The sequence below is a fragment of the Tuber melanosporum genome, assembly GCF_000151645.1.
Source record: "Tuber melanosporum whole genome shotgun sequence assembly, scaffold_287, strain Mel28".
Classification (NCBI taxonomy): domain Eukaryota; kingdom Fungi; phylum Ascomycota; class Pezizomycetes; order Pezizales; family Tuberaceae; genus Tuber; species Tuber melanosporum.
In genome coordinates this window covers 46,877-70,124 of record NW_003298960.1, presented here as the reverse complement: position 1 = coordinate 70,124, position 23,248 = coordinate 46,877, and the positions used below count along the sequence as shown (strand labels likewise).

Here is a 23,248-nt window from a genome sequence, read left to right as displayed (position 1 = left end):
TGCTATTGCATACCACCAAGATCCCAGCAGAATGGCCAATTTTTGGTGGTATGCAATAGCAGTCTTTTCTAAAAACGCTTCGACATTACGAGTATTGGTGGAGGGATATGCCACTGTGCACCGAACATAGCATAGCATGAGGGAACATATACAGTACCTGTAAGAGTTCGCTCTGAGTCTGCTCCAATGAATAGACCTAGTCGGTTTTCCCTTACCATTACAGTATCCGCAAGTCCCTTGTGTCCAGTGTGGTGCCGACCCCGGAAAAACGTCTATGTTCTTATTATGATTTGTTGCTGATAGCGCCTCGGCGTGCGGCAGAGGCAATATCTGTACGTGGCTCCTTCGATCTAGCTGCATTTTGAGTCTGGGCGCTGGCCATTTGTCGGTTCGATAGGCGACTGGTAGCTTCGTTGGGGTTGTGTACGAGTAGATACTCTTAGAAGTGCAGGGAGGAAAGGCTCAGATTTGAGGTGTGAAAGGATTGTGGTCTGAGCCTCGTGATAAGACGTGCCCCTACTCCCGATACCATACGGTACTTGGGGGCCCGGGGCTTTTGTTTTGGTGATTATAAAAGCTGGGCAAATAATAATTTCATATTGTAGCTAGCTTGCCACATGGGCAGTGTTAAGTCTGACCGATACTCGAGTATTTGAGATGTGGGATCCACCAATCCATTTGCATAGCCCGGGTTCGGGACCAAGCGAACGAAGCGGGCCTAAGGGGTTGTCAGAAACTGACAAATCCCATACTGTAGCGTAAGTTACCGAAGACCAAAAGCAATCTAGGAGGGGAGGACTGAAAAGGACGACCTATGATTTGTGAGGTGGGGTAGCGGGTGGTAATCGAGATCTGGGCCCGACGACAAATGAGATTCACAAGGCATTGCCGAGGTCCATGACAAAAAGGTACTGTACGAGTACTATGGTGCCATCCCAGCCCCGTCCTACGACAAAGTGGCAATATAATTTTTTTCTTCGGTCTTCCGTTCGGAGCGGGCCAAAGGGAGATGTCGGTGGTGTAGAGAGGAAAAATTCCTCCGTTACCACAATTCCAATCCCCCCCTTTGAATTGCCCCCCCCCCACAAGCAAAGCAGCAAGGAAGCAAAGAGGAGAAAGAAAAAGTCCGTCGGAAACGTACTTGTAATATTATACGTGGAGAGAAAACATGCGCAGGTGAGTCGTAAGAAGGTTCCCGAAAGGTGGTAGGTATCACTACAGAGATCAACTCTCCTCCAATTGAACTGCCGGTATTGCGTGAGCGGGGTGTGTGGCTAACACCATGAGTACCGGTACTAGTTTAAATATCTGTCGTCGGCCCCTTCTTCGTTCGAGGGTTCATCTTCATACGACTGCAAACACTACCTGTACGCTTACGACACTTGGAGGCACTCGTTCTGAGTCTACTATAAAATCACTGCAATCACCCCTTCCCATTCCATCCTCCCCTTTCCGTTCCACCACTCCAACATCCTCACTTCACTCTTCTACACCTAAGACTTTTACCAAGAGCTTCCATCAAACATCTTTCAACATGGTTCATATCATCAAGGAGTGAGTGGAATCAAGGATATCCTCCCGAATCCTCTCCCTTATGGCTCGAAAAGTTACTAACACTTCTCAAAGCTCCGAGGATTATAAGAACGCTATCAAGAACAAATTCGCCATCATCGACTGCCATGCAACCTGGTGTGGTGAGTGAAATTAATACAAACCCTCTGGTAATGATTGACCCTGTGGCATGCTGACATCATTTGCAGGTCCCTGCAAAATGATTGCTCCACACTTTGAGAGGCTCTCTCGTGAGGTCAAGGGTGTTGAATTCTTCAAGATGGACGTCGACGAGGTTCCTGACGTTGTTGCTGAACTGGGTGTCCGTGCCATGCCCACTTTCCTTTTCTTCGAAAACGGGGTTAAGGTTAATGAGTTTGTCGGTGCTAACTGGAGAGGTCTTGAGGTTTGTGCTACGCATCGAATCTTATTGATTTTTCGGGACCAACTAACACTTTCTGAAATAGGCTCATGTCTTGGCCTACCGTGAGAAGCCCAAGGCCGAAGAAGGGGCCGCCTCCTCTCCCTCCACTTCCCAGTGATTTTACACTTGAATCGACTTTCCTTTTGTTTGGGAGTTCCTTCTTTTCATGGGCGCAGCTTCTCCTTCTTATTACTCTGCTGGTTCACGGGCATGACGATTTTGACATGGTTCGGTGTTTTTTTCTTTCATAGGTCTTTCGTCGTGAAAATGGTTTATTGATATCGTTTGTCCGACCTCCTTTTGTAGTGGTTTCAACTTGAGTTATAATAAAACAGAGCCCCAAGTTGAATTTTAAAAGCAAAGAGAGCCAAAGGAAGCGATTTAGGCGTGAAACTACAAAAAGATGATTCTAGACATAGAGCTCCTTAATGCCCGCTGTGATAACAGTAGTACCTTTCTCTAACCCCGCATCTTTATTGCCAGAAGCGTTCTCCTTTTTCCTTTGCTTCGCAGCTGCCTTCCGTCTGGCCTTTTTCTCGCGGGGGGTTTCTTTCTTTAGGTGCGGTGGTCGCTGTTTCAGGATTTCTTCAGTTGCAGAACCAGAGTCCTCTGGACCGCCCCCCGACCCAGGATTGCCTCCAGAGTCCTCCCTAACCCTTATACGAGCCGATGCTCGGGTGCCTATCTTCGGGGTCGACCTCTTGGGGGTATTTGTGCCATTTGTATCTGCCGCTAGACCATTGACTTCATCCGCATTATCTTGGATTTCAGGGGATACTTGTGCGTCCACCTTTTGAGCTTCTTTCCCCTTTACCTTTTCCCCCTCTCCTAGAGTTACGTCCACCTTTTCCACCTTCACATCTTTGCTCTTGTTCGCATACCCTTTCTTCTCGCTTACCTCCCCCTCCTGCTCCCCCTCCTCAACGTCCAACAACCTTGAAACCGCCGCGTCGATATTCCCCTTGGCCTCCTCCAGAGCTTCCCAAATCTTCCCCGAATCCACCAGATACGGCAAGCTTGAGGTCACGGTTTCCACCATCCAAGGCCGCACGTAGGAGGTATTCGCCAACTTCTTCTCCTGCTCCTTACGCCCTTCCTCGGTTAAGGGTACCGGGGAAACGTTCGGGAGTCCGGTGTGCGGTCCGTCTCGGTTCCGAACTGACGAGTAGTGCTCCCATGTCTGTGATTGAACCGCATTCGTGATTTGCATGAGCTTAGAAAATTGTTGTTCATCTCTCCCGGGTGTGTTTTTTTTTTCAATTCAATCACTCATTTTTTATTATGACTCCGTCCCAAAAAGGTTTAATACGGATGTGGTGTGTAGGGCAGTTGGAGCATAGGAGGGCAGACAGGGGGGGTTATATAGAACTTACATGGTAGGCAATATGCAGTACTTTCTTCCCCTTCCCCGAATCTCGTCTTCCCCCTCCTCCTTCATGACCACCTCCCTCCCCACCAGTAACAACGTAAGCAAAATCCCTCTGGTAAATCTTGACGTCGCACCCATACTCCCGTGCGAACGCGCTGATCTCCATATTATCACCGTAAACCCCAGATCTGGCCATCCTGTTCAAGTGCTGTGCGAACGCAACGTCAATCGCGCTCTCACTCGGCAGCGCAGCAGCAGTAACCGCGGCGTTCTTACCGTTATTATTCTTCGCTGCTTTCCGCTTGGGTACACGCCGGGTTGGGCCTACGTTGAGGAAGAGTTTGAAGTAGGAGGCATTGTTTCGCATATCTACGACTCGATTATCAGAATGGATGTAGAAGGAAGGGATGGAAGGGGGGGGGTAATCTTATCATACGTTCAACAACCTTCTCCCGAATATCCGAGTGACTGTTTTCATGCCCGTATAACTATCGTATCGTAAATCCATAAGCCATCGTTTCCGCGCACAAAAAGTATGAATGGGAAGAAGAAGAGGGCGTGCCTGATCACTAAGCGCATGGAAAAGACAATTCCCGTCGCCGGAGATGTCGGACGCGTAGAGTCCTGCCCCCTCGAGTAGTGGAAATTCATCGGAGTAACTCATTTCTGGGTTGGTGGGTTTTGCTTCCTCTGCTTTTTTGTGGTGGTGGTTGTGGTGGTGCTGAGTGAGATTTGGGGTCGGAAGGTGAGAGTCGGTATATACGAGTGTGATAAAAATTTAATACATACAGGTATTGTAAATCTTTGCTAGGTTGTTTGGCACAACTGGCAATAACCGATTTGAAGAGGAGTTTTCCCAGGCGGCTTGGCGGGTGTTTTTTTTCTTCTTTTCTTTTTTCGTTTTGTTTTATAATATTATCAAGGTTCGATTTAGTAAGGCAGTAGTAAATAGCTTGAGCCCAGATTTCACGACGGTTGAGATATATATGGCAGGAGGTTTTGGGAGCGGAATGTTTAAAGGTTTTGTTCTATTTTTTTTTTAGCCTCTTGTTCGGTTTGGTGAGGAGAGTTGATGTCACGGCGGGGTGCAATTTAGTCTAGTTGTCCTAAATTAAGGCGAACAAGACGTGATCTGCTGCGCCTTATGTTATATTAGGGATACCGTTGTGGCCTAAGGCCTAAGTCTGCGGGGATACTTTGTTTGTGATATTATACACTCTACTTTGTGCTTAAGAGATACTGGTATTGAATCCTTGATATAATGGTGGGGTTGGTGGGGGGTGTGGGGGGGGCATTTTGTGTATACCTAGAAATTTTTGTCGCGCCGTTGGTAATGACTTGAGTAAAGTGGTATGATAGAAGAAAAACAACTTATTTGTGCACTTCCCGGCGGTAGTACGAGTACTGGCACGCAGGATTTATGTCCATCTTTTGGAAGTTAAATATTGATATGGTACAAGGAACTTTCGACATGAGTACGGCACACCGATCTCTCGTCACGAACTCTCACTCGAATATTGGTAGTATCTCGCTCACTTCCTTGCTACTGTACGGGACAGCCTGTATCGCGCAAATGAGTCGGGTGGGGGGGGGGTTCATATCGCCAGAATCCGGGTGTCAATGAAAATATTGTGGGTGAGAAATGAAGGGTGAAAAAATCATCTCTCTAACCCACTAAGAACATGAGTTCCTCCGGATCATTCCACCCACAGGACCATTGTGTCAAATCCTGAAAACCGGTGTCAATCATATATAATATAGACTAGAGTATCTACGAACTCCATCTTCATTACGCCAAACAACGACAGTGACACGACCAGCTATATATATATATTTACAGACTTTTCGAGTCCAGCGCAGACAATCCAGATTTATACTCCCTACTCATTTCGTGCTGCCCTCATTCCTAATAATACCAACCCGTGATTCCAAGTGCGAATGTCATCACGGACCGTTCCAGCATCTCCGATGACAGCCCGGGCATGATGGTTTTTGAGTGAAAGGGAAACGTTGCGACGGACCTTGCTGGCTTCAAATTCCGGCACTTTGTTCATGCTCGAAACAGAGGTTGGTAAAAAAGGTCGTATTGTATATTTTAGAACACCTCACTGCTCATTAGGAGGGGGGAATTTGTGGGATAATTACTGTGCAGACGTAGTTGACAAGTTCTCATACCTTCCCTGATACTTCGGGAACTGTATGATGCCAATTAAACAACGAGGGAACAAGAAGAGTCTTTTAGAGGACTGTTTTCGGGTATGCTTCTAGGGATGTGGTAAAATTTGGTCACAATTTCTTTTGTTGAATCATACAGGCCGGGGGGGGGGGGGGGAAAACTTTTTTAAGGGGTGGGGGACTTGGTTTTTAAAAGGGGGGGCCGCAATGTTGATCCCCACCTATTCGACATAGCAGGATGGTTTAAAGGGGTTCTACAACGCTGAAATATGTTATGTTGAGCTTTAAAAAAAGAGAATTTGAAGTTCAAGTTGCTAGAGGATTTCAAATATAGATAGCTAGTAACTTAGTCGATCAGTTTTGGTTTGACAGTGGGTAGTTCTCTCCTAAAGTACTCACTTGAGTAGACTAGTTCTTACGGTACATCAGATATTGAGCGTTACAGATAGAGCAACTTGAACATTCCCAATCTCGATAAAGCATAAATTCAATTTGAATACTTGGGTGGAAAAAAAGTGTTAAACCACATCCTAGGCCACCCCCCCGCACAAATGATAGTGAACTGCACCGGCATAAGTACGCGTTTCCTTGGAGGAGGGGGTAATGGACGAGAGGGTCCTCCCCACGCGTGGGAAAGTAGTTATTGTGGGGAATGGGGTCTGCGTTATGATTGATGTCTCGGGGACTGATGATGATGAGGGGGAAGCTATGCATTTGACAGGGAGGGTAGCAAGGTAGATGGACGGTTGTTGGGGGATGTTTTCAATTGGGGAGGTGGACTTGCTGCCTGCTGAGAGGATTATGAAGAGAGCGGTGGAGTCACGCCCCGGGTTTGTGAAGGAGGGGGAGAGAGCGGAGAGGTTGGATGTTGTGCAGCATAGCTTTGGGTTGGGGTCGTATCGGGCTGGTGCGGCGAGGATCGAGTGAGAAGTTATTGGGCGGTGTAAGGTTGTACACAAGTATGAGGCCTGCGGGTTTAGGTGCAGGTGCCCTATTTAGATTAGTGCTTGATGGGTTAGCTAATGTCTCCGGACCAAGCGAGTTATGGAATGGCGGAGCCACTTGTAGATAAGTCATTTAGAGGAAGGCAGGAGAAGCTATAGCACCTCGTACTCAGGCACTGGTATCATGCTTCAGATAAACCAATAGCGAGAAACTGTGAAGGTTTTAAAACAATTAATGTCATTCATTTCTGCAACTATTGTGTATAGTGAGCAAATAAATAGGAAATCAATTCAAACGCCATGAGGAGACCGAGAATATCCACAAAGTTAAAAGAAAACTCATTACCACCCGATAGTCCCTGGTCCCTTTCCAGTCCGATCCCTCCAGCCTGCAGTCTATTCATCCACTTATTTGTTCCACCATTTACTGCTCACCAGGTTTCTTCGAGTTGCACGAGACAATTTTAACCTTGTCTGCAGAAACGCTCGAATTTGGCCCTTGCCCTCCCTGGAACTTGAAAGTAACGTCCTTAATCAAGAAGGTCCAGACCTCATCACAGAAACGATAGGTGTCCAAGTGACCCTAAAAATACACGGACGCAGATGAACCCGTAGCGATTAGCTCATTATACCCCCCTCTTTTGTTTGCTCCCATGGCGGTGGGCCGGGTAGGTAAACAAGGAAGTGAAAATCGAACCTTGAAAGTCAAGTTGGCCTTAACCTTATCAGCGAGGATCTCGGTAATGCCGCGGTCAAAGTTCGACAGAATTTTCATGGCGAGTTGCGGGGCAATACGTCCCTCGCTAATCAAATCGTCGAGCGCATCCGTGAGGGCCGTTCCGATACTAAGACCCATCCATGCCTTGTTAGCCAGCAGTAAGAGCAGAAGGAGTAAGGCGACAACAGTGGTGATAGGGAATTAGAGAGTACCTAGAACGGCGATAGAGCTCGTAATAAGTTTGATTGTTCATTTTGCAAGGGTTCTGGCGGCTGAACGGGGTTTGAGTTGGATAGGGGTTGAGGGGTGGTGGTGGTGGTGGTGTTTTTGAATCAGAGAAGTTTCGTTAAGGTTGTCTTTATGACGGCAGGTCTTTGATGTTCCCAGTTCTATCATAGACTACGAGTACAGTACTCTGTGCGAATACTATGACAAAGCTTTCGGGTCAACTTCTGCCAAGAGAAAAGCTTTCAGTAATTATGTTGCCCTAATTTAGTTTGTCATTGATTTTGGATTTGTAGGGCTTAGGGTTGCTACTCTCTTAGTTTTTGCGTAATGGTCCCTTGCATTCTTGGCGGGTGTTGTGTACGAGTATTGTTATTTTTGAGTGCTTGAAAGCACTAGTGACGTGGCTGGCAGGATTGGCTGGGTTCTGCTGCTGGGTTACGGTTTTGTCTATTGTTACTCGCAGCTCCACTCCCCCATACAGCACCTCCCGCCCTGACCGTGTACAGTACGAGTAAAAGAGACGGGAACGGGGTGATCCGTGACTAATGGAATGATACTGGTGAATGATGGAATTGAGATGCTGTTGGATGCTGTCGAATGGAGTGGGCGAGTTGTGATGGGGGAATGAAAGGTTAGTTAGAAAGCTTTCTTCTAGGTACAGTACTCGTATATTGAATCTTGGTAAGGCTCACTGCCACGATAAGATTATGATACTTCTTCGATCGAAGGGTCCTGATAACTTGTGAACTAAATTGCGTCGCGTCTTCCGCCCCACTATTGTAACGCCTGCCCCTCTAAGGTTCCAACATCTACCCCGCCTCATCTTACAGAGTGTAGTTCCCCTCTCGCCTTCTCCAAGCCTACCTCCAACTCTTCCTTCTCCACCAGCCCCCCTATCCACACCTGTCCCCCTTGCTTTACTCCTCATTCCCTCGAATATTTATCCTTCGCCTTCACGCTCTCTTCTTCCGCGCCTCACAAAAACGATCCTCTCCCCCCCAAAAAAGCAAGATGTTTTCAGGAACTAAAGGACCCGGCGAAGCGGAGGCTCTAGATGGTAAATTCCCAGCACATTCAAATACCCCCCCCCCCCTGAAAAACAAAAAACACGGTCCCTAGAATTAACCAAGAACAAAATAAAAATGCAGGCACCAACCTCCGCGTCCTCATAGTTCATGCCCGTTGGAATACCAGCCTCATCACACCACTCGTTGAAGGAGCACGTAAAAGGCTCCAAGAGCGTGGTGTGAAGCCTTCCAACATCATCACCCAGAGCGTCCCGGGCAGCTGGGAGCTTCCTATCGCTGTTCAACGGTTCATACCACTCCTCCTTGTTCACAACCACCATCTATCTGCCGCCCCCCCACATCTAACATAAGAATTGAATGAAAAAAATAGTTTGTACTCTGCCAGCCAAGTCCAAGCCTCGTCCGCCCCCTCGGGAGACCTCCTCGGTGGACTCGGCCGTAGCTCAACTCCAGTTCCTGGAGCGAGTTCTAGCAGTAAGGGGACATTTGACGCAATAATTGCCATCGGCGTGCTCATCAAAGGTGATACCGCGCATTTCGAACACATCGCGGAGACTGTCTCTCGTGGACTCATGAGGGTTCAGCTGGACTTTGGTGTTCCGGTTATTTTCGGTTTGCTCGTACGTTTCGTGATTTTTCTACAATTCCCTCTACTCGAGATTCCGAAGGGGGGGCAGGAAGAGAGAGAAACCAAGTTGCTGACGATGAATGAATTTGATGCGAGGGTGCAGACTGTCTTAAACGAAGAGCAGGCAAGGAAACGCGCTGGATTGACTTCCGATGGGCATAACCACGGTGAAGACTGGGGAGACGCAGGTATGATATGATGGATTTTTTTGCCCGTTTTGGTTGGATTAGCGATGCTAACTTGGGTTCTATAGCTGTCGAGATGGGAGCCAAGAGGAAGCTTTGGGCCGATGGCGTTATTGGATAGGCTTGAGTTATAAATATAAAATAAATTAAAGTCACTGGAGCCGGGTTTATTGATTAATGGGTTCTCAAAGATTCGCTGTGGAGTTCGGGGCTTGGTACCGGGTGTAGGATCGTGCGCAGAAGCGAGTGATAATTTGTGACCTGTTAAAAAAAAATTTGGTATTGAACTGCTGAGTTTTATATACAGTATCGCGGGCTCATGAGTACATTGACGCACAACCAACACTTCACCGAGACAAAATATCCCTCGAGAACCAGGTCCGTCTATTCGTTTGCCGCCATATTCGCGAGCTCACCCGCCATCCTCTCCATATAAAACCTCCTCGCAGCTTTCGGTAACCTCTCAAACTCCTTGCCAATCCTACCAATCATTGTTCTCCCCTTCTCATATGCGGCCAAGTCCTTATTACCGTAGACATCTTTACTGGAACTGTACCCATGCTCGAGGCTCTTGAAAAACACGTTAACAGCCACGCACAACTCCAAAGGATATGCTGCATGCGGCCACAGCTCAGGAATAAACAAAACATCTCCGGGTTTCAAAATAGTCTCCATAGGGTGAACGCCGTCCGGTTCCAACTCTGGGTTGAAAGGATTCTCAATCGTTGAGGATGACGCACCGGGCGGAAAGCTCAGCTTAGTGATGTCTGTCGGTGGATATACTTTAAACCGTTTGGTTCCATGGATGTGGCAGAGGAGGTTGGCCATCACGTCGAAGTGCAGCCACATCCCCACTTCCTTGGCGGATATGCGGAGTGGCGAGCTATGTTCGTGGTCCTTTGCGAATTGGAGTTCTGGAGGGATGGTGAAGTCTTCTGCGAGTGATGGGAAGTCTTGGGTGAGCTTGGCTGGGTCGGTTTTGGGACTTGCAGTGGAGAGGGAGCGGAGGTAAAGGTTTTCTGGCGAGGACCCGCTTGTTATGTCGTCGATGAAGTCGCCGAAGGTTATGTTTTTGTAGCTAAAGTTTTTGACATGGAAGTTCATACTTTTGGCTTGCGAGGTGTGAACGATAACCTGTGTCTCGCGCGTTGGCCCTTGTATCCCAAGCACAAACAAAATAGTTGGAAGAAATACGTACCCGTCTTTCCGAGCCAATTGCAGCTTTGAGGTAGCTAGGAGTCCACTTCCCAACACATTCACCAATACCCAACCCTTCAATCACAACAGGCTCTCCGGCATCTCTAACCTTCCAAAAGTCTTCCTGGCTCTTTATTATGACTCTCCTAATTCCAGTCATCAATGATTCTCCCTCTCCCGTAGATCCAACTTTGTTGTCTAAGTCCGTGGTGGATATCGTTCTATGTTTCTTCTTCTGTAATACCTCCCCTTCTTCCAAGACTTTCCATTCCCGGGTTGGTGGCTCTACGCCGGGTGGGATAATGGTCCATATCCCTTCGTTGAAACATCCTCCAAAGTTGAAACATACACCCCCGCCCCCAACAACACAGAAAATCCCCTCGCCAGCTGGTAACACCTGGTGCCCTATTAGAAAAGGTAACCTTTCCCCAGGCTCACGGTATGCAACATCGATTCCCTTTGCTGTTAGTTTTTCACAATGTACCTCCACCACCTCATCTTCAGTCTTTAGCAGCGCCCCACCGGAAACACCGCCGATGATCAACAACCTTCCCTCTCCCAAGTAGGTCGATTTCGCACCAAACCGTCTTAATAAGGTCCCCGTGGAGCGCGAGTTGATAGAACACCATGTCACAACGAGCCTACTATCGTCTACTATATCAAGCCTCCACATATCCCCAAGGACCTGGCCCTTATCATCCATACCACCGCTCAACACTCCATATCCTCTATCGGTCCAACATAAACTAGCCCCAAATCTCGGAGATGGCTTTCGTTCTGCGTCAACTGTCAACTCCTTCCAGCCCCTATCCCCATTCCACAAAAACCACTCATCCAAAACAACGTTTCCATCGCCCTTCCCCCCACAGATTAGTATCTTCTCCGGCCCAACTGCAGTAGCGCAGTGCCTATACCTACCCCGGGGAAGACTCTCGACCTTCCTCCAACGCCCGGATTCCGCAATCCAGGCGTCACTCAGAGGCATGTCCGGCGAAGCTCTTCCACCGACCAACAACAGCTTTTCTGGCGCAAGCTGGGTAAGTGTATGGGACGTCCTTGCGTTCGGGCCTCGCCTATTCGGCGCCGGGTGTTCTTTATAGAATCTGAGGGACTCCCTGTGCTCGCCTTTAGTAATAAGTAGAGATGTCCCTCCCCTTGTAGATAAGCCTAGTCCTCCGTGATAAACCCATTGGTTATCCTCCCATTCCGCCGCAGCACCCATCCATCGCCTTAACAATGGGAGCGCTGCGAACTCGCCGACGTATCCACCCTCGATCCTGGGTTCTTCTGAACTGTGGGCTCGCATCAGAAATGGTCTTTGATCCGGATGAGAACAGTAGTCTCCACCTCTCCACCTTATCCCTTCTGCCCGGAATGGTCCTGGATCCTGCTGGCGAACTCCTCCGGTTCGTGCATGGGTAATAAAATAGTGTTGGCAAAATACTAAGAATTCTTCCCACTCATCAAAAGGCTCTACTGATTCCAGATGCTTTCTTTGGGAATCCGTCACCAAACTGCTCCAAAAGGCTAGGAGATCTAAAGTATCTACTGTTTCCCAGCCTCCACTTGCAAACCGGGTAACTTGATCGGTAAGAGTAGGGTACGTCTCAATTGATTTTAGAGGTGTAGAGAGGTTGCTGAAGTGTTTTAACATGGTTCTGGCAAATGGGTGAGATGGCCCTGACGGCAAACACTGCTCCATTATTGAAAAGCGGGCTATGGTTCATGAGCAACTACGATTCACTGATGCATTCACATGCCCTTGAAACGAGGGGGATAGCTTTACCATCTGGAAGAGTAGCTGTCCATGCAATGAGCGCGTCGACTGCGTCCCAGTCCACGTAGGCAAGTGATATTTCGGCCGTGAACAATATGGCAGCATTGCCAATCAATCCACCGTCCACGAGTATACGCTTAAGCTTGTCAAGTTCACGAAGATCACAACCAATGGCTAGATACTGCGAGCTCCGGTAATGGACATTTCCTACAGGCGGGTCGTGAAGCTCTGGATTCTTGAGAAGGTTGTGGAGTCCTGGGGTGTTAGATATAACGCGTGACTTGACAGCAATCAGGTCAGGATAATCAAGGTCAATGTATAGTATGTTTTCGAGGCCCTGCGTGCTTGAGATGAATTGAAAGGGGAGAGGGTCACTAAAAAGTGAGGAGGTGTGTATCAGCATATCAAGATCATGAACTCCCACTGAATGGGCCAGGACTGTTGGACGGAATGGGAGAACCTACTATCCACAGCCAAGATTGATCACAATCTTCTCCCGTTTAGGGTCTGGAAGTTCTTCAACGATGAATGAGCGAACAACATGCTCTACGGCCTGCATTTGTAGCCAATAACAGCGGTTTATCAGAGAAGAACGTCTTTGGGGTTTTTTGACGAAGTAACGTAGAAATTGAGGTTCTTCTGGTTTGGAGTAGAGTCTTTCGACACTTCTCTTGCTGACAATGGAACTGTTGATTATCTGTTTGTAAGTCAGTCGGGGCTCCGGAGAAGGGACAAAGCTTGGGAATATGTGGAGCACCTGCACTTATTATTGCAGCATCTCGTCTCTTTATTTCGCTGGTGGGGCCATTCTTTTTAGCTGCCCGGGCTGTGTCAGCGTCCATGATGATGAAATATGGTAAAACGCCGGAGATTTGAATAATGACGCTAGAATGTAAGCCAGATTACTCTCCTGAACAGTTGTCGGGGCGGAAGAGACATGGGGGGTTTTCTCCCTCGTAATTTACTTTTTTGTGGAGGACTCTGCCCTGATTTATGTGCTAGTTTTCGTGGGTTGGAGGGGTTGAAGCCAAGACTGCCAAGACACCCAGATGGCTCCTTTCACAACGGCTGCCGGCGTCTGCGGCTAACAACTTCTCCCAGCGTGCTGATGGTTTTGTCTGCACCCCCGCCTCCTCGTTGTTCATCTACCATGTCTTTCTCTGATTGACTGACTTGACACCCACGAAAACTCAACCTCCCTCCTTCAGTAACTCCCCACAATACTATCACCCCGGAACCAAGGCGATCATTCTACGGCCGGGTTCTTTTGCACGTGCATCGCCATCGTTTCAGACAGGCCACAGCCTTCCCGATAAAAACCCCCGTTCCGACTCAACCTTCACCTCACCGGTACTTACCCTCCGCATAGTAACATCGACCACAGAAAGCTAACACTCGCTCATCAAAGCCATGAACTTTGTCACCTTCAATCAGGATTTCTCGTGCTTGGCTGTTGGCACCCACCATGGCTATCGAATATATAATTGTGATCCGTTTGGCAAGGTTTACGAACAAAAGGAGGGCGGGGATGTCACCATAATCGAAATGCTCTTTAGCACGTCACTCGTCGCTCTTATTCTTTCCCCCCGCCGGCTCGTCATAACAAACACAAAGGTTGGTACCCATGGTAACAAAGCTATTATTCCCCGAACGTAGTATCTCAGCTTCGAATCTGGTGTCCTCTTTGATCAAGCCCTGGCTAACTTGAAATATTACTCTATCGGAAGCGGCAATCCACGATATGCGAGCTCACCTTTCCAACATCTATATTGGCTGTCAAATTGAACCGAAAGCGTTTGATAGTGGTATTAGAGGAGCAAATATATGTATATGACATCAGTAACATGAAGTTACTGCACACGATTGAGACTTCACCTAATCCTACTGGTAAGACATCACACACACACTAAAACTCGAAGCTTCTTTATTGATATATGTTTTTCCCTAGCTATCTGTGCACTCTCCCCTTCCTCGGAAAAGTGTTACATTGCTTACCCACGACCAACGAACTCGAGCACCTCGCCATTCTCACCTCCGTCCCATACTCCCCCAGGTGTTAGCGCGCCTCCCGCGGCATCGGGTGATGTTCTCCTTTTCGACGCAATAAAGCTTGAAGCTGTGAATGTGATCGAGGCCCACAAGGCCCCGCTAGCTAATGTTGCTCTCAATAGTGAAGGATCTCTTTTAGCTACTGCCTCGGATAAAGGCACGATAATCAGGGTTTTTTCTATTCCTGGTGCTCAGAAACTCTACCAGTTTCGCCGAGGAACATATCCCTCGCGTATCTTCTCAATTGCTTTTAATCTTATGTCTACCCTGCTCTGTGTCTCGTCTGCGACGGAAACTGTCCATATATTCCGCCTTGGTGGACCAACCCCCCAAGAATCTTCATCTGGACCTTTCCGGGCTACTGATTCGGACGCTGGGGGTTCGCCGACGGGATCTGTCGCGTCATCTCCATCCAACCATGCTGGAGCTGCGGGAGGCGGTTTTGATCACTATGTAGAATCAAAACGTCGCAATGGCACCGGGACATTTGGCTCTATCATTAGACGCTCTTCGCAGCAGATTGGGCGAACAATTGCTGGGGCCGCTGGAGGGTACCTACCACATGCCGTGACTGAGATGTGGGAGCCAGCGAGAGATTTTGCTTTTGTAAAGCTTCCGAATGCTGGACTTAAGAGTGTTGTGGCACTGAGCAGTACAAGTCCGCAAATAATGGTTGTAACTAGTGATGGTTACTTTTATGTGCACAATGTGGACATGGAAAGAGGTGGAGAATGCGTACTCACAAAACAGTACTCGTTAGTTTCCCTTCCTTCACTCGACCTTTTGGGCATCAATCGGGCTAACCTCTTCTCTCACCTAAATCAGTTTGCTGGATTCAAGCGAGAAGATGGGGCAGAGCTTAATGTATGATTAACGATCCCATCCGGCAAGATTGAGTGAGTGAGTGTATGAATGAGGGCGTCCAGGGTCCAGGATCCACCAGCCGCTGTTTCCCACCTGCCCCTGGAGCGGTTGCCTGATGACCTTGCAAATACCTACGCTCCAATAGGCATGGACATTTGTAATCTATTCTTTTTTTTCCTTCTCACGTCTTTTTCCTATTCTCTTCTTCCATCCCCCTTATTTTTCTTCTTCAAGTTCAGGCAAACGGCGTTGGTTACTGTACCCTCTGGCATCATTTTACGGTAACGAGTGGCAAAGGGGCTTTCTCTTCAAATCATTTTGTTACGCTATCTCAAGCTTTTCCCTCATTTTTCATTCCCCTCATTTTTTTTACTTCCCCTTCTCACAAAGACTTCTCCCCCCCTTTTTTTTACATACTTACCCACTTCTACGCAATTAAAGCGTGGGTTCGAACAAGTTATAGAGAGGGCTTATTTATTAGTTTGTCATGCTGGCTATCAATTCAATTCAATATGTAGCTGTTATGCTATCAGTCTTTCACATAAGCTACGGTGACATATTGTAAAAAGTTCATGCGAAAGCAGATTATGGGGAGGCTTTCCCAAAGGCTCGCCATCCTGAAAGCAGGAGGCTTTTCGAGGGGTAATATATACCCCAACGATATCATACCAAACTTCACCCTCACCGGAAACCAAGCCCCCGCCGCAAGTACTCGAATACAAGGGAAATATGCCATGTCGTTGAACCTCCCGGGGATAGGAATAGGGAAAGCATCACAAACCTAGCCCTCAACCGAGAAAGGAAATATGATAAAAGAATTATAATGATATTATTATTATGATAATATTATTATCATACACAGCACGTTATGATATCATACTACGAGAGGGCAACCACAACCCCCTAGCACAAGCTCTTTTATATCATTCGAGTACGATACCAGAACCCAGGCTACGCAAGAAAAGAAAAGAATAAGCAACAGTAAAACTTCCTCCGAGTGAGACCCCATGAACCATCCCTCCATTCATTCATTCATCTACGGATCGGGGGCGGTGAGGTGTGACTACGGTAGCAGTGCTCGCGAACGGGACCGATATCGGTACGGCATCGCGTACAGTACAGTACAGTACAGTACATAACGGTGGTCGCGTTCACAAAAACCCGAACCCGGTTTCAATCACGAGTACCATATCACACTATACCATACAAACGCAGTGTTAATACCGGTTAGCCGGAAGGATGGATGGTACGAGTATCGTACAGTAAAGTACCGGCACTCGGGCTCAAGGCCATCGTGTGGGGAATGCGGTATGTACCGTACCGTATCGTACCGTACAGTTATCGGTAGATGAGATCGGCGATCATAATAAGTTGCCGGTTGCGTTACTCGAGTACTATACATTTCTCGGATCGGGCCGGGGGCTTATGATACAAGTGCCGGTAACAAGTAACATTAAACCCCCGACAGCCCCGTACTACCGTGATATACGACGATCCGGGTTGCCTACGGTAGTAACTCACGCTGGAGATCAGGTTGCGTGAATGTACGATACTGTACCGCATAGAACTAATCCCTCGAAACCCACTATCGTACTCGACGAAGCGCTAGATTGCCATCTCGGGAAGGAATACTGTAACGGCAATCACACCGCAAGAGAACAAAATGCGGTAGAATTACCGTACCGTATCGAGGGATCTTGTCAGCGAGTCACACCATACTTCGTACCGGTATCATACCTCGCAAAGCTATTTCTTACAAGTCTTTGTCACGGAGATTGTCTGGAGACGGAGATAAAGCGGATTACCATAATATCATACGGGTTAAGTTTTTTCTTTTTCTTTCTAATCCGATCGTTTTCGGGTATGGTAGGATCTGAAGATGAGATGGGAGGTTTTTTTTTTTTTTTTTTCTTCTTCTCTTTTTTCTTTTTTTCGATTGGTAGTTTGTGTTGCCATAAGCTCCAGTCCTATTTCCAAGCAAGTTACTGTACTAATTGCCGGATACTACAACTTAGGGTAGAGTAACCCGGTATCGAGTTGAGCTTTTGATCGGACGGGATTAGTATAAGTGTTACCAAGGGTAGTATGCGCTCGGGCCTACCCTCTAGTACTCTAGGGAGGTTCAAAGTCCTCAGCGCACTCCACGACATACCCGGCATGCACAAATAGAAGTTGTAACCGCTCTGAAAGTCACCTGTGTGGAAAAACTGCCACAATGACAGGTTTTTAACCACGTACTAGTACAATACAGTACCCTATTTTCCAACCAAGCGATACACCTCTATCGAAACACCTGTATGATACTTGTAAGTACCTTCCGAGAACTTTGGAACCCCCCCTCCCAATCACGGGTATACCTGTACAAAGTATGGAGTTCATAAGAGGGTGATAGGCGTGAAACCTATGATACTCGTAGGGAAACCCGTACCCGGGGTTGAGCCAAGGAACCGTACTCGAGTACCGTATAAGGCTGTGTGTGGGTATGACAGAGTGGGGTGGGGGAGGGGAAGTATCATACCGGTATGATAGCAAGCAAGCAAGAAGTACCCGGAAACAGGGGTTCGCAAAATATATGGGAAAAAAAAAAAACATCTGTGCGTGTCTGACTGAACGCCCTCCCGTTTCCGGGTAGTTCTTGCCCGGGACGAAGTACTCGTACAGTACAGTACCTTATATCATACCCCGAAACCGGAGAATTCGCGAGATAGGGCGAGAAGATCTGAGCGTCCGTACAAACACACACGGACCCCATCTTTCGAATGCAAGTATCATACTCGAGCGCCGGTACCTCTTTACCCGCCGCGAGCAGCGTATTCATAGCATTATCACGAAAATTTACGTAATCCAGATCCCCGGGTGCCGTACAGTTACCCCCTCCGCCCAAGGTGTGGTATGATAGATAGAAGGATATCCCCTCTCCGGTCTGCAAAAGTAACGCCTGCAAAAACATATTCCTCCAGAAGCGTGATTACTATCCGAGTCTAGTCAATACCCGATGATATGATACCCCCCCCCCACCCCCTCACACAGCCCTTCCTCTCTCTCACGCACATCAAGCAGGGTTAGGGTTCCACCTCGAAACCCCCTAAAAAAATCATTACCCCATTCCCTACCTTGTCTCTCCCTAGCTAGCCCTTGCCACCATATAATTATGATACCATAACCGACACTCCGAGACGGTATCATGGTGAGATCGTATAGTAACTGCGCACAACCACCCCGGAAGCCGAAACGTCACACGGATGGAGAAAGAAAGAAAAGAAAAAACCCCCCTGAAACCAAACAGGAAGGGAGGGGAAGGGAAGGAAGGGGTGTGAAAAACCCGAAACGTTGGTGCGGTTGGCATTGGTTTCGTGCTCGGACGTTGACAAGGGTGGAGGAAGCAAAGGGGTTATACTATACTAGTACTTTACAGATACTTTGTACGAGTACAGTAATTTCTAGGATCAGTAGAGATTGATTAGATAACTCTAATTATTGTGTGTGTGTCCGTGTGCTTTATGGTCGGGATGGGGGCCGAAGGGGGAGGAGGGGTGAAACGCCCCGCCCGCTCGTTTGTGGGTGGGAAGGTTGGACATTGTGGAAGAAGAAGCGCACCGTGCCAAGGTATCACAAGTCTGATGCAAACGGCCGACCGAGGCTGACGAGTGAGGTGGGACGCTCTCGTCGTCGTCGTGGTCAAGTACTGTACGTGGGGTGTTGCAGGGAATGAGTATACTCGAGTATTCATTCCAACGGGTAAATCTCTCGCACTGTATTGTATCGTGGAATACCCGTCACTCAAACTATGCAGCTTCAAGTAACTTCGCTCCACTTCGTCTTGTCTCGACCCACCAGTACCGTGCTACAAAAATCCAAAGGAAAGGAAACGGAGCACAATACCGGTAATACGTGTACAGTACTCCTATCGTACTGAGTAGTAGTGCTATCGTGTGGTTGTGGCACGGTAATCTTCCGTTCCCGGACTAACTTGAGGTGAGGTGCAAAAAAAAGAAAAGGCTACTAATACAAAAGAGGACACGAAAGGAATACCGGTAGGATACACACCGAAGCTTCCCACCCCCAAAGCCCATTTATGAAATCTCAACTTCCAGTAAAGGGGAAGAGGGGTGGAGAGCGCGATAGATAAGGTGCGCAGTCATAAAAAAACACCCTACCGTGCAAGCAAGCAAGCACTGAAAACAAAATTTAATGTAAAAAATACAAAAAGAATCGAAAAATAAGTAAAAATAAAAAACATGCACACTCGACCCCCAAGTTACCGTTATTGTATGACGTTACTGTATGATATGATACCTTCCTATCCTACCTCACCAGACCGGGCAATTTGCCCATCTCATCCCGTTGCGCGAGTGGGGGGGTATGATAGGCTTTTCCCTTTCTCCGCTGAATCCATGAGTAATGGGGAAGGGGAAGAAGGGATGCACGAGTGGGTGAATAGACAGACCCCATGCAAAAGGAGAGGCAGGCCCAGCGGCACCCTGTACTCGTACACAGTAATCATGAAAGAGCAAAAGGGAAAAAGAAAATAATAATAGTAATATGAAAATGACTGAAGCCGACCCAAAGTGATGTCTAATAGCTTCTGAGCGTGCCAGAAGACTCCTTTTTGTTTTCAACTCAAACCCTCCTGTGCAACAAGCGCCTTAAAAATAACTAACAAAAGGAAAAAGGAAAAGAGACCCGGGAGAAACACACAAAGAAATATATAATGCAGCACAGAATAGGAATGGGGGAAAGCCAAAGATCCCAGGAAAGAGAAAATTGATTATCAAAGACACCACAAAGCCAAACCTATCCGCAGACCCCGAATGCAAAAAGCGATTGATCCCAAAGCAGAGAAAAAAGCACACGAAACATTACAAAAAGGTAGTCCCTGGAAAGGAGGGAATGGAGAGAGGGAAATAGACCCGAATCAATTAAGAATTGCTTTTTCCGAGCAAAAGAAAGACAAAATAATGCAGCCAAGAATAAGCACAAAGCCATCTAAAATTGAAAAGGAAATATCATTCGTCGTCAACATCGCCCAGGTCCTGATCATATATAATGATGACGCTCGACCTGGGGAGGAGCAGATACATAGTGGGGATGATAGGGATGTGAATTAGACGTGTAGTCTGAAACAGCCATCAGTGGATTTACCAACTGTGGCAGTCGGCGCACTTGAGCTTGCTGCTGCTGCTGAGCTTGCTGCTGGTGATGCTGCTGCTGTTGGTGCTGCTGCTGCTGTTGGTGTTGATGTTGGTGCTGCTGCTGCTGTCGCTGATATTGGGCGAACTGATTCGACGGGGTTGGGCTTTGATGCATCATGGTCGACGATTGCAAAAGTGACGACGGCTGCGGTGGAGGATCAGGCGCCTCCCATCCCCACTTTTCTTTAAGTTCTTTGTACACGAAATTGACCCTCCATCCAGTTTCCTTCTTAATTTTGGTGAAGATTTCGAGAACCTCTTCTTGCTCCCGACGAACAGTGAGGCACTCGGCTGCGATTGCAAGCGATCTCAAGGCAACGCTCGCAACCCCCCTGTCTTTAACATGGGCCGCAATTCCGCAGATTAAGTGAGAATTAGTCATCTCCATATTGCGCATCTCATCCGACTCTCTTGGCATGAAGGGATTCATCTGAGCCAACAAAACCATGGCGGTATGGTAGAACAGGCGAGCCACGATGGCGCACCTCTTAACAAGCCAAACCTCAGGAAAAGCGGACCCCGTGGTTGTCCGGTAAGAGTGCAGGTATGCCATAGGGTGCATACTGCGAGGTATGTGGTCATTCCAAGCAACGCAAAGATCCCGAAGGCGCTTCCACTCCTCGCAGCGCTTTTGTGTCTCGCTGTTCAAGTACATCTGCTCGGTAACAGTTTTGGCTTCTTGCTGCTGTTTGGGGAGGGCAGCCCTGAAATTGGCAATCTTTGCTAGGACGTAAATAATCCGATACGCCCATAGTTCTTCCCTTCCTGGCTCACAGTATCGGTTAAAGTCCATGTCCACCCCCCACTCATCTGGCTCCCAGGCCACTGCCCAATTGAAGTGCAAGCAACTGAGCAATTCCATGCTCACGTTCAACCAAAAACAGGCACCCCCTACGCCCCCTGTCCTTGCGCTCCACCTGCACTCCTTCAGAAGCGCCCGGGCACCCGCAATATGGTTCATGCGTTGAAGCGCTCGTTCAGACATAATCTCATAAACATTAAGGATAACCGCTGTGGTTGCGCACATCTCGGTATCGCGGTTAGGATTCTGTAAAGAAGCCAAAAGAAGTCGTGTAGCTGTATCGTAGTAATGTAGGGCCTTGTCTTCGTGATAAGCAGGGTTGACAAGCGTCAGATGACGGGCCCCGCAAGCCAAGAAGGCATTGAGAAGCATTGGCTCGTTCAAAGAAGAAAATGGCAATAAACGTGAAAACTAAATTAGGAACAATGTTAGCATGAAGCCTCCATTTTTGGGGATTTTTGGAAGGAGCGGTTACATGTTTGTATGGATCCATGCTGTCCATCCATATTCCAACTTCTTCGACAAAAACCTGCATAAACAGAGTTTCCTCAGCACTACTCAGATAATTCCGCACCTCTTTCGGTGGTGGGGGTGGAGACATTGTATGGTCCGAATTTATAGTAGATGATGGCGGAGGTGGAGGCGGAGGTGGGGGAGGAGCATATGCAGGATACCCCTGCCTATGATGCGGCTTCACATCCTCAAAATTATTGGCAGGTTCTCCTGTGTGCACTGGGGTTGGCAGAAGCGGGAGAATCGGCGGGAGAGTGGGGTGAGGAGCGGGGGCCGATGTAACGGTTGTAACAGTTGCCGTTTGTCGGGGGGTAGGGGGTGAGTTTCTTGTAGGTTTTGGCGGAGTCACACGAGCGAAGGCTGCATACCGACTAATACCGCCGGCGTACTCAGAAGCAATGTCCCTCGACTCGTCCTGAAAATGCACTGTAGATACGGCAATGTCAGCGCACCGGTTATATTTCGGCGAAGGGGTTATAGAGCTTACCCTTCCATTCGTGTGATATCGGAACCACGGGAGGTTGCTCGGTCTGGATGTCAATAAAATTAAGGCGTACACCGCGCTTACATATCCTGCTGGATTTCCGACAGTTCTGAACCAGCGTTAGCCAAAACCGTTGTTTCGCTTCGAAACGGCAGAATCACGGGGAAAAACGAACCTGACAATCAGGTGTTCCTTCATCGCCTATGGTGGCAATGTCAGCAAATAATATCTCGGAAAATTAGAAAATGGTGCGAAAGAAGACAAACATTTTAGGTGACGTTCCCTGTGAAAATATATTAGTTATTACTCGCGAGAATTATCAGACGGTAACAGGTGGGGGGCTCAGTAAGCGTACCTGCAAGTAAGGCTAAATGCGTGAAGGAAAAAACCCGTATTAGCTAGGAACCTCATGGGTTAAGTAGTAAAGGTGCAGATCTTACCATCCTACAAATTAAAGATAGTCGGTCAGTAAATTATTGAAGGGTCGACCAGCAAGAAATCATGTAAGAGATGAATTACCTGTCCGCACTCGCTTTGGCCTGTTGACGACGGCGTTCTCATCCGCAGCCATCAATCCTGCCCCTCTCTTCACCCCGACGCGCAGTTCGGCCAGGCGATTCGTCTTCTTCGTGCTGAGTCGGCGCGAAGAATCGGCGCCGAACGGCTTCGACAGAAGATTCTGCCTGGGTTGTGAAAGCGTAGCGACCGACGTGGTGACGGGTTCCAGTGCTGGTAATGAAAATACCAGCTGGTTGGGAGGGCGTTCGTTTCTATGGGGCGGGGGATGAGAAGGCTTTTAGACACAAAGGTGCCGCGTGTGCCCTTTCCTTTCTTTTCCTATTCAATGATGATGGTGGTGATGATACAGGCAAGTACTACCCTATTCAGATGCGATAGATCCGGTCCTCGGGCTGTGCGTCAAGCTGATTTGCTTTGTTTCTTCTTGCCCTGCTCTTGCTTGGACTTCCTATTGATTTTCTCTTCCCTTCCCTTCCCTTGCTAGCACCAATGTCCACTCTTCCTGAGCTCCCTTCACGGCCTGTCACGCTGGTTTTCGGATATCTCTTGCCTTGTCCTCTTTCTCCAATACGAATGATATGATAGCAGTGAACCGTTAATA

General features: G+C 48.0%; 9 protein-coding genes; 3 read left to right on the top strand and 6 right to left on the bottom strand.

Annotated features, from left to right (window-relative positions):
- Positions 1 to 78: 78 nt before the first annotated feature.
- On the bottom strand, positions 79 to 406 carry GSTUM_00001412001 (uncharacterized protein; the record flags this gene model as incomplete). XM_002838814.2 has 1 exon in its annotated part: positions 79 to 406. A coding segment is annotated over exon 1 (282 nt), but the record flags the coding sequence as incomplete, so codon positions are not given.
- A 543-nt stretch (positions 407 to 949) lies between these two features.
- On the top strand, positions 950 to 2,337 carry GSTUM_00001411001 (uncharacterized protein). XM_002838813.2 has 5 exons: positions 950 to 1,176; positions 1,300 to 1,554; positions 1,627 to 1,694; positions 1,761 to 1,957; positions 2,019 to 2,337. The coding sequence occupies exons 2-5, from the start codon at positions 1,535 to 1,537 to the stop codon at positions 2,091 to 2,093; spliced, it is 360 nt and encodes a 119-aa protein (XP_002838859.1). The 5' UTR covers positions 950 to 1,176; positions 1,300 to 1,534; the 3' UTR covers positions 2,094 to 2,337.
- A 47-nt stretch (positions 2,338 to 2,384) lies between these two features.
- On the bottom strand, positions 2,385 to 4,268 carry GSTUM_00001410001 (uncharacterized protein; the record flags this gene model as incomplete). XM_002838812.2 has 6 exons in its annotated part: positions 4,134 to 4,268; positions 3,781 to 4,065; positions 3,673 to 3,713; positions 3,621 to 3,645; positions 3,349 to 3,552; positions 2,385 to 3,155 (listed from the first exon to the last, which is right to left on the bottom strand). Exons 2-6 carry the CDS (start codon positions 4,006 to 4,008, stop codon positions 2,385 to 2,387), a joined length of 1,269 nt encoding a protein of 422 aa, XP_002838858.1. The 5' UTR covers positions 4,009 to 4,065; positions 4,134 to 4,268.
- Positions 4,269 to 6,680: 2,412 nt separating this feature from the next.
- GSTUM_00001409001 (uncharacterized protein) lies at positions 6,681 to 7,538 on the bottom strand. XM_002838811.2 has 3 exons: positions 7,394 to 7,538; positions 7,161 to 7,308; positions 6,681 to 7,046 (listed from the first exon to the last, which is right to left on the bottom strand). The coding sequence occupies exons 1-3, from the start codon at positions 7,432 to 7,434 to the stop codon at positions 6,888 to 6,890; spliced, it is 348 nt and encodes a 115-aa protein (XP_002838857.1). The 5' UTR covers positions 7,435 to 7,538; the 3' UTR covers positions 6,681 to 6,887.
- An 882-nt stretch (positions 7,539 to 8,420) lies between these two features.
- Positions 8,421 to 9,442, top strand: GSTUM_00001408001 (uncharacterized protein; the record flags this gene model as incomplete). XM_002838810.2 has 7 exons in its annotated part: positions 8,421 to 8,466; positions 8,540 to 8,632; positions 8,685 to 8,723; positions 8,808 to 8,826; positions 8,913 to 9,057; positions 9,169 to 9,253; positions 9,319 to 9,442. 7 exons carry the CDS (start codon positions 8,421 to 8,423, stop codon positions 9,369 to 9,371), a joined length of 480 nt encoding a protein of 159 aa, XP_002838856.1. The 3' UTR covers positions 9,372 to 9,442.
- Positions 9,443 to 9,634: 192 nt separating this feature from the next.
- GSTUM_00001407001 (uncharacterized protein) lies at positions 9,635 to 10,078 on the bottom strand (the record flags this gene model as incomplete). The annotated part of the gene is made up of 1 exon (XM_002838809.1): positions 9,635 to 10,078. The coding sequence occupies one exon, from the start codon at positions 10,076 to 10,078 to the stop codon at positions 9,635 to 9,637; it is 444 nt and encodes a 147-aa protein (XP_002838855.1).
- A 55-nt stretch (positions 10,079 to 10,133) lies between these two features.
- Positions 10,134 to 12,783, bottom strand: GSTUM_00001406001 (uncharacterized protein; the record flags this gene model as incomplete). The annotated part of the gene is made up of 5 exons (XM_002838808.1): positions 10,134 to 10,147; positions 10,237 to 10,384; positions 10,449 to 12,163; positions 12,234 to 12,598; positions 12,689 to 12,783. The coding sequence occupies 5 exons, from the start codon at positions 12,781 to 12,783 to the stop codon at positions 10,134 to 10,136; spliced, it is 2,337 nt and encodes a 778-aa protein (XP_002838854.1).
- A 576-nt stretch (positions 12,784 to 13,359) lies between these two features.
- Positions 13,360 to 15,682, top strand: GSTUM_00001405001 (uncharacterized protein). XM_002838807.2 has 5 exons: positions 13,360 to 13,574; positions 13,633 to 13,838; positions 13,952 to 14,111; positions 14,173 to 15,028; positions 15,099 to 15,682. Exons 2-5 carry the CDS (start codon positions 13,635 to 13,637, stop codon positions 15,145 to 15,147), a joined length of 1,269 nt encoding a protein of 422 aa, XP_002838853.1. The 5' UTR covers positions 13,360 to 13,574; positions 13,633 to 13,634; the 3' UTR covers positions 15,148 to 15,682.
- A 3,184-nt stretch (positions 15,683 to 18,866) lies between these two features.
- Positions 18,867 to 22,326, bottom strand: GSTUM_00001404001 (uncharacterized protein; the record flags this gene model as incomplete). XM_002838806.2 has 5 exons in its annotated part: positions 18,867 to 21,542; positions 21,607 to 22,004; positions 22,034 to 22,070; positions 22,132 to 22,237; positions 22,304 to 22,326. The coding sequence occupies 5 exons, from the start codon at positions 22,324 to 22,326 to the stop codon at positions 20,175 to 20,177; spliced, it is 1,932 nt and encodes a 643-aa protein (XP_002838852.1). The 3' UTR covers positions 18,867 to 20,174.
- Between the last annotated feature and the right edge of the window lie 922 nt (positions 22,327 to 23,248).